We start from the raw sequence: 10,006 nt of genomic DNA, 5'->3' as shown, positions 1-10,006 counted from the left end.
GCAAGAAATTGAATATAGAATAGAATATATTCTATTTGTTATTTTATTTGTTCTACCAGTTATCAACATACTGTTCAATGTTTAAAAATAATAATCCCAACGGTTATTCTGTGACTTTAGCTAATACGCTACACCATATCCCCCCCCCCCCCAGGGTATCATTTCGTTATCGACTATCGTTTTGGTATTGAGTATTGTTTCGGTATCGAGTATCATGATGCTAAACCTTTCCCACAAAAGAAAACCCACTGCTTGAACAGTGGAACAGTGCTGGCATGACCGTTTAGTGCTTACAACATCTTATGTTACTAACAGTGTGATGTGTCTTTGTTGTACAGTAACTCCAGCAGAAGGTTATGGAGTGAGAGTAAAACAAAGTCCCCTCCAGTGGGTAAAATGTCCTCCTATAAGAGCTCAGTGGGTCGCCCTAGTGCACCCATGAGGTTCCCGTCTCATATAACACCCTACATAAAGGACCCACTGTATCTGAGAGGGAGAGAAGGAGAACACGCACAGAGAGAGAGAGAGAGAGAGAGAGAGAGAGAGAGAGAGAGAGAGAGAGAGAGAGAGGGGGGGGAAGAGAGAGAGAGAGAGAGAGAGAGAGAGAGAGAGAGGGGAAAGAGAGAGAGAGAGAAAGAGAGAGAGAAAGAGAGAGAGAGAGAGAGAGAGAGAGAGAGAGAGAGAGAGAGAGAGAGAGAGAGAGAGAGAGAGAGAGAGAGAGAGAGAGAGAAAGAGACTCCACAGAAAAGAAAAGCATCATTTCTCTTGCTTCTCCTAAAGTTTCAGTGCTGTGATATTGACACTTTCCAGAGCTTTCTTTTCTATTATGTCTATAGCCTAAAAACCATTCCCTCTCAGATTACTAACGATTGTCTGACTAGTAGAAATGTCAAATGTCTAATCTGGGTCGAGTATAGGCCTGTACCCTGACCTTAAAAAAAAAAAAAAAAAAGATCTGAAGGATTTTAACTCTAAAATTACTGCTTCTTCAGGTTTCTGTCAAGAGATTAGGCATAGATGGAGAGATGCAAAGAAAGAGCTGTAAGGGAACATTCAGTGGATGTCTGCACTCTAAAATTAAACCTGACATCATGTCCTCTTCATAGCCTAGTATGACCAGGAAATGATACCGAATACAAGCCAATGAAATCAGACAACGGCCTCAAGCAAACCAAATGAAATCACTTTATGGCCAAAGGATACACTGGGAGTTCACTTTCTTTTAATTTGAATATTCTTTCTTGGACATTCACTTTATTTTTGTTGTTATATTATTTTATCCAGCTCCTGTGGCATGTCTGGGATGTGCTAAATGAATCTCTTTATAAATGAACACAGTGAACACCGCTATTATTAGATTCACAGTCTGTCCCACAACTTTCCATTACAGGTTGCCAGTCCCATGGTTAACAGGATTCACTGGACAAATACCTCAAACATTGACATGTGCAGTTTTATTTCGTAGGGCTAACATTAATTAAGTATGTACTGTAACAGGTTGCGTTTACATTTCTCTGCTTTCTGAAGACAGACACTTTGTTCCAGTCTGTGCACCATCCTTAGAGCGTTGGTCCTACAGTTCACCACACATCTAGCAGGATAAGTTCATCCTCACTGACAGCTTGGCTTAAACTAGCCAACCACTCAGCACAGTTGTCAGTCTCTCCCTCTGGTCACTGGTGCAGTACCCATTATCCTATGAGTCCAGCTATCGCTGATGACATTGAAAACACATATCTTCATCTATCTTTTTTACTACAAAACATAGAAACGCACCATTTTCACATACTGTATGTTGATGTTGGGGTGGTGCTGGAGATGATGAATATGAAGTTAACATACAGAATTATTTTAAGATGGTCATACCAAGGATAATTTACAGTGCCTTCGGAAAGTATTAAGACCCCTTCACTTTTTCCACATTCTGTTACGTTCCAGCCTTGTTCTAAAATTGATTAAATAAATGTTTTTCCTCATCAATACCCCATAATGACAAAGTGAAAACAGGTTTTTAGACATTTTTGCAAATCTATTAAAAATTAAAAACAGAAATACCTTATTTACAGTATTCAGACCCTTTGCTATGAGACTCGAAATTGAGCTCAGGTGCATCCTATTGCCATTGATCATCCTTGAGACGTTTCTACAACATGATTGTACTCCACCTGTGGTAAATTCTATTGATTGGACATGATTTGGAAAGGCACACACCTGTCTATATAATGTCCCACAGTTGACAGTGCATGTCAGAGCAAAAAACAAGCCATGAGATTGACGGAATTGTCCGTAGAGCTCCAAGACAGGATTGTGTCGAGACACAGATCTGGGGAATGGTACCAAAAAGGTTCTGCAGCATTGAAGGTCCCCAGGAACACAGTGGCCCCGATCATTCTTAAATGGAACAAGTGTGGAACCACCAAGACTCTTCCTAAAACTGGCCGCCTGGCCAAATGAGCAATCAGGGGAGAAGGCCCTTGGTCAGGGAGGTGACCAATAACCCGATGGTCACTCTGATAGAGCTCCAGAGTGCAGCACTCCACCAATCAGGCCTTTATGGTAGAGCGGCCAGACGGAAGCCACTCCTCATTAAAAGGAACGACAGCCAGCTTGGAGTTTGCCAAAAGGCACCTAAAGTCTCTCAGACCATGAGAAACAAGATTCTCTGGTCTGATGAAACCACGATTGAACTCTTTGACCTGAATGCCAAGCGTCACGTCTGGAGGAAACCTGGCACCATCCCTACGGTGAAGCATGGTGGTGGCAGCATCATGCTGTGGGGATGTTTTTCAGCGGCAGGGACTGGGAGACTAGTCAGGATCGAGGGAAAGATGAACGGAGCAAAGTACAGAGCGATCCTTGATGAAAACCTGCTCCAGAGCGCTCAGGACCTCAGACTGGGGCGAAGGTTCACATTCCATCAGGACAACGACCCTAAGCACACAGCCAAGACAACGCAGGAGTGGCTTCGGGACAAGTCTCTGAATGTCCTTGAGTGGCCCAACCAGAGCCCGGACTTGAACCCGATCGAACATCTCTGGAGAGACGTGAAAATAGCTGTGCAGAAACGCTCCCCGTCCAACCTGACAGAGCTTGAGAGGATCTGCAGCAAAGAATGGGAGAAACTCCCCAAATACGGTGTGCCAAGCTTGTAGCGTCATACCCAAGAAGACTCGAGGCTGTAATCGCTGCCAAAGGCACTTCAACAAAGTACTGAGTAAAGGGTCTGAATACTTATGTAAATGTAATATTTCCGGTTTTTATTTGTAATAAATTAGCTAACATTTCTAAAAAACCTGGTTTTGCTTTAGAATAAGGATGTAACGTAACAAAATGTGGAAAAAGTCAAGGGGTCTGAATACTTTCCAAATGCACTGTAGCTATTAGATTTTTTATTTTAAGACCCCTTAAGGAATAAAAAAAAAATATTACAAAATGATTTGATGTAACATTGAATTTGGCTTTACTGCTATTAGCCCATTGAAACGTATTGAATAACAGATTCACTAAATGGAACAACAGATAGTCAAAAAAATTTATCTAAAGGAAGTTTGTTGGGAAGTGTCTGTCCTATATCTGAGAGATATAAGAAAGATCAGGACACCTTTTTTACACCTATTTAACCCTTTATTTTAGGCACTAAACTACTTTCATATATATTTCCATTAATTTTTTTTACTTGTACCGGGGTACCTTCAGACGAGTCTTGTGAGGCTTGCGTTCGTCCTAGAGCAACATGTACATGTTCGAGAGACTCACCTTTCCATAGAAGGGTCATATTAGTGTGTAGCCCAAACTGTTCGGACACTACAGACAGAAGTTCAGATGAGTCCCGTGATGCTTGTGGGAGTCGTAGAGCATAACAGATAATAATATTTTGTAGGCCAAACCGATCGGGCGCTACAGACGTTTTCGTGAGAAGACCGATTTTCAGGATGTCTCATGGTCTGACAAACACCACTGTAGCTCTGCCACCTTTCACCGCAGAAGCGGAAGGATGCAGTGGATTGAGACGCATCCAATGCAAACAGACATCTCTAGCTTAAACAGATGGATTGTGATGGGGATTTTTGTATTATGCTAATTAGAATTACGGGGGGCCACGGACATCGGATTCTAACTGGCATTAAGAAACACTGGCATTTGCTTAACAGCAGTAAATGAGGGTAGAGATGGAAAATCAATCTATGGTTTTGAGTTACACACAGGCACCTGCACGTGTGTGCAAACACGCGCAAACAGACACACACAGAGACACACACTGCATACACACACAATTACCCAGCATTGTTGCTGACGGCTGTGAGGCTCTTCACGCCAGTCTTTAATAAACTGTTGATAAGGTTCTCTGGGATGCCACACAAACCAAACCCTGGAGAGAGAGAAACATAATAAATTCATGTTTACAGTCATTTTTATTGATGACTTCTTTTCCTTGGAAAGACAGAGTGACCCTGTGTAGTTAGGCCCTCTGAAGTTATGCCTTCTTTAGACACAGTGGAAACAAACACAAGCCCAATTCTATTCTTATAAGCTATGGAATCTGTCGTAGCAGCCCAGTGTGTATGTGTGTGTATGTGTGTGTATGTGTGTGTGTGTGTGTTGGGGGCAAAGATGCAGAATGATTCAGACAGTGCAGCTAAAATGGAGAGCATTGTCCATTATCTATGAACTGGACACAAGGCAATGTGTGAGTGAACATTTCCCCCACTGAGAAAGAGGAACCGTTTTTACAGAGAAAATAGACTTGGATATATATAACACAAGTGTCTCCCTAGCCTACCTGTAGGAGATACACTACATGACCAAAGGTATGTGGAAACCTGCTCGTCGAACATCTCATTCCAAAATCATGGACATTAATATGGAGTTGGTCCCCCCTTTAATGCTTTAACAGCCTCCACTATTCTGGGAAGGCTTTCCATTAGATTTGGAACATTGCTGCGAGGACTTGCTTCCATTCAGCCACAAGAGCATTAGTGAGGTCGGGCACTGATGTTGGGCGATTAGGCCTGGCTCGCAGTCAGCGTTCCAATTCATCCCAAAGGTGTTCGATGGGTTGAGGTCAGGGCTCTGTGCAGGCCATTCAAGTTCTTCCACACCGATTCTGTGAGCTTGTGTGGCCTACCACTTCGCGGCTGAGCCATTGTTGCTCCTAGACATTTCCACTTCACATTAACAGCACTTACAGTTGACAGGGGCAGCTCTAGCATGGCAGAAATTTGACGAACTGACTTGTTGGAAAGATGACATCCTATGACGGTGCCACGTTAAAAGTCACTGAGCTCTTCAATAAGACCATTCTACTGCCAATGTTTGTCTATGGAGATTGCATGGCCGTGTGCTCGATTTTATACACCTGTCAGCAACGGGTGTGGCTGAAATAGCCGAATCCACTAATTTGTAGGGGTGTCCACACACTTTTGTATATATAGTGTAGGTATTAGCAATAAGATAATAGCTCCACCTTGCCCTCTGATAGGCGAGGTGAAATTTCCATCATTTTGCTTACACTCCTATCCAATTCTTATACATCAGGCGGCAGGTAGCCTAGCGGTTAAGAGTGTTGGGCCGAAAGGTCGCTGGTTCGAATCCCTGAGCAGACTAGGTGAAAAATCTGTCCTTGAGCAAGGCACTTAACCCTAATTGCTCCAGTAAGTCACTCTGGATAAGAGCGTCTGCTAAATGACTAAAATGTACAAATGTAAGTGTCCAGGGGTAAACAGTCTTCAGTTACAGCTGCATTTGCAAGGCATCCCAGGAAAAAGCCCTTTCAGAGCCCACAGTGAAGTATTGACTGTCTCCTGATCTTACCTCCCACTAGGATGGTGGCTCCACTGGGGATGTCCTTCACAGCATCTGTGGGGTCTGTGTAGAACTGTGACTTTCTCTGACTGGAGGTGGAGAAGGAGCAGCCGCACATCTGGGGAACACAGAGGAACAGTCACACAGTTAGACAGTGTTAGACCAACTCTGGCAACATTCTGTAATATTTTGCCATGTTCAGGAGTCTTCTCACAGGTAGATTCACCTATTCTCAGAATAAGGTGTGTGATGAGGAGTAGTGACAAACAAAGACCCAGGCAAAACCAGTGGGAAATTCCACAATAACAGAGTGATGCTGAGACTCTAATCTTTCCACGTTAACGGAATGCCAAACAAAAAACATTGATTTCAAAGTTTAACAAACCATACAACTCTATGCACAAGGACTACATTTAACAATTTACACTGAATATTTGACAAAAACACATTTACTTGAAGAACAGTGCAGATGCAAAGTTTGGTAACAGACGGACGGCACAAACAGCACAAACCGTCATTCTGTTAGCAAACTTCGCATCTGCACTGTTCTTCAGGTAATATTTTTGTCAAATATTTAGTGTAAATCGTTAAAAGTAGTCCTTGTGCATAGAGTGGTTTGTTTAACTTGGCAAATCATTGGTTTTTGTTTGGCATACATTTTCTTTTTTTTTCTTTTTTTATCTTAGTCTCAGCATCACTCTGTTAATGTGGAATTGCCCCAATGCTAGCACTCCATCAAAGTTTAGGCTATCGGGTCAACATCAGCACTTCACATTGAGGGCAGTGAGATAAAAACGAATGCCCAGAGTAAAGAATGGATTCAGTTACAGCACAGGAAAGATAAACAAGGCAGGCAACGGACAACAAACAAAGGGGACATGTACAGTTTACAACAGTTAGTCAGCTAGAGTAAGAGTGGCAAGCAGACAGACAGTCTTGAACTTTGGAACTCTGCCAGGAAGCAAATTCCTCCAGCTGAGATGTGGAGAGAAGACAGAGGCCTTTAACCTCATCAAGCCTTTAATTTTCTGCCATTAACCCACCATTCGCTCATCCTTTAACTCCTCTGCTGTAACTAATTATATCCACTATACCAGACTGCTGTAGATGGAAGGTTCACTGGAGGAATGAGGCAGTCTGGTGGATCTGAGAATGTCCCTGACAAAACAATACAGTCCATTATAGGCTAGTTCTTCTAAGCTCTGACATTAGTGACGTGAAATTAATCTCTTGTTATAAAACAGAATTAAAAGGTCTGCAATCACCCCCTGATGTAGTTAACGTAGAAGTCTGTAATAACCTATGACCAGCTTTAGTATTCACCCATTATCACACCTTTCACTCTATTATGATCCACCAAACTACTGGGGAGGAACTATATTCTGGGTGGATTTGTGTCCAATTATAAGATAGTGCATAATAGTTATTTGACATAAGTGACTTGACTTTGACCTCAGCTCATATAAAAATGAATTGGCAATAGTGAATCAGCAATTATGGCCAATCAAGAGGGAGGAAAATGCTCCCAGAAAAACATTTCACAAAATAGGCTTGACTGTTAACCTAGGACCAGCATCTTGTGTTCAGGCTGTCTAGCCTTTGAGTAGGATTAACGACCATTAGCTCTGTTTACTGTTATAACCTACAACACCTTATCTGAGGTCTAGCTACAAACTGTAGTGTGGCAGCAATGTCAAACAACAGCAACTGCATAACATGTGACCAAATGAGGCCAAAACATAACAATACAACTGGATTACCCCACACTGAGAGGCCAACTTCTACAGGTAAAGCAACGCACAATACAATGTATTGAACAACACTAGCGTGGCGTCAAAGACTTTGTAATTCCCTAAACATTGTGGTGTGTATTGTGTATACCCTCCAATTAACTACTTCTAAAACTGAAACGCAAACATAGACAAGATTAAACAATACCGTTATTGGAGAACTGTATATATCAAATATGCTTTATTTGCTATTATACTACCTGTAGACTATACTTCACAGACACTGTTCTGCACTTTTTACATGCCTCTACTTCTGTCTGTCCTTAGCGCGCGTGGCATGCAAAGGGTCTGGGGGCACTGGGTTGCAACCTGAAGCGCAATGTCAATGACAACATTCTTAGGCTTATGCGTGTTGCTATGTTGGTATGGGGTTCATTCTTTACACAGTTTAAAGGAGAAATACAACAAATAAATTATTATCGGTAGTCTACATCAATGACTTTCAAATATATTCACTAAATATGTTCTCCATTCGATCCTAATATAGTTGGACCTTATATGGCAAAGAGTGGGGGGGTGAGTGAGTGTCTTCAATGGGTCATCAATGGGAACTATCTACATTTACATTTTTGTCATTTAGCAGATGCTCTTATCCAGAGCGACTTACAGTTATTTTCATACTGGCCCCCCGTGGGAAACGAACCCACAACACCGGACTTTGCAAGCGCCATGCTCTACCAAATCAGCTACACGGGTTTTTCTACTGTAAACAAATAACACATGGCTCTGCCAAAACAAACAAACGGACACATTAAATTGAAATCATTAGTCCCTTTCTCAACCAAGGTCCTTTTAGTTTTTACGGGTGACAGAGTAGTGCCTACTGCTAGCCACCATATAGGCTACTAAGATAACATGATGGGAAATAGCTAACATGGATCATGGATCAGACATCACGAGCATTTATGAAAGGGATCGGTAGTGTTGAGGTATAAAAGAACGGATCAGTAACCAAGTATATGCTGCTACTTGCCGACAGTAAATGCAAATAATGAATTTCGATTTCACTTGAATCCAGATGACAATTTAGGGGTTAAAATGGAAGGTGCCATATGACACATTCACACTATATGACACATTCACACTAACCTAACCATTAAAAAAGTAACGCTTCTCAATGTATCTAGCTGCATGCATTTTCGCATTTGGTCTATTTAGTTGACGCATTTCGATACTGACCTTGCTCAAGGAAAGTGTGAAGTTCAAATTGGGTCTGCAGGTGGCAGATAGGTTTTTGAATAATACATTCTCCGCTCTTGACAATACTTTAAGGGCCGCCATGTTTTTGGAGCTAACCGACAGGCTTTTCGAAATGATGAGCAATGTGGGGCTGCCAGGCGGTTGAGTTATGTCGTGTATGTGCGATCACCAGCTAGAAAAATGACACTAAAGCTAGAAGGGGAGTAGGGGCGGGGCTAGCGGAGGAGCGATCAATGGGAGCGAAAGAAGCTCGCTAGCTCAGTATAATGTAACTGTTTCGCTGCTAGAGGCACTCCACTGACTACTAAAAATCCAATCAAAGTGTATTGGTCCTGTACACAGATTTGCAGATGTTTTCGCATGTGCAGTGAAATGCTTGTGTTTCTAGCTCCAACAGTGCATTAATACAAAACAATACACACATAATCCCCAAAATTCAAAAAAATAAAATTTAAAATATCAGAAGGAGCAATGTTAGAGTCAGTCATATATATATATATATATATATATATATATATATATATATATATATATATATATATATATATTGTCTGTCCTCGGTTGCAACACTCACTACCAGGTTCCAAACTGCCTCTGGAAGCTTTGTTGGGAGCTTCATGAAATGGGTTTCCATGGCCGAGCAGCCGCACACAAGCCTAAGATCACCATGCGCAATGCCAAGCGTCGGCTGGAGTGGTGTAAAGCTCGCTGCCATTGGACTCTGGAGCAGTGGAAACGCGTTCTCTGGAGTCACACTACACCATCTGGCAGTGTGACAGATTAATCTAAATTTGGCAGATGCCAGGAGAAGGCTACCTGCCCCAATGCACAGTGCCAACTGTGAAGTTGGTGGAGGAGAAATAATGTTATAGGGCTGTTTTTCATGGTTCGGGCTAGGGCCCTTAGTTTCAGTGAAGGGAAATCTTAACGCTACAGCATTCAATGACATTCTAGATGATTCTGTGCTTCCAACTTTGTGGCAGCAGTTTGGGGAAGGCCCTTTCCTGTTTCAGCATTACAATGCCCCCGTGCACAAAGCAAGGTCCATTCAGAAATGTTTTGTCAAGATCAGTCTGGAAGAACTTGACTGGCCTGCACAGAGCCCTGACCTCAACCCCATCGAACACCTTTGAGATGAATTGGAACGCCGACTGTGAGCCAGGCCTAATAGCCCAACATTAGTGCCGGACCTCACTAATGCTCTTGTGGCTGAA

The 10,006-nt window shown here is 42.3% G+C and overlaps 1 protein-coding gene across 1 annotated transcript in view; it reads right to left on the bottom strand.

Annotated features, from left to right (window-relative positions):
• The window catches only part of LOC311144389 (succinyl-CoA:3-ketoacid coenzyme A transferase 1, mitochondrial-like), a 106,555-nt gene extending 97,633 nt beyond the window's left edge, over positions 1-8,922 (bottom strand). Inside the window, exons 1-4 of the mRNA XM_084180404.1 lie at positions 8,772-8,922; positions 5,812-5,920; positions 4,296-4,369; positions 3,691-3,723 (exon numbers count right to left, since the gene is read on the bottom strand). Of these exons, the coding sequence (XP_084036530.1) occupies positions 3,691-3,723; positions 4,296-4,369; positions 5,812-5,920; positions 8,772-8,873 (318 nt within the window). The 5' untranslated portion in view covers positions 8,874-8,922. The remainder of the gene's footprint in view (positions 1-3,690; positions 3,724-4,295; positions 4,370-5,811; positions 5,921-8,771) is intronic.
• Positions 8,923-10,006: the final 1,084 nt, after the last annotated feature.

The sequence above is a fragment of the Coregonus lavaretus genome (assembly GCF_964263955.1).
Source record: "Coregonus lavaretus genome assembly, chromosome: 17".
NCBI classification, from domain to species: Eukaryota; Metazoa; Chordata; class Actinopteri; order Salmoniformes; family Salmonidae; genus Coregonus; species Coregonus lavaretus.
The sequence above is the reverse complement of the archived record's forward strand: the minus strand, read 5'-3'. Positions and strand labels throughout refer to the sequence as shown.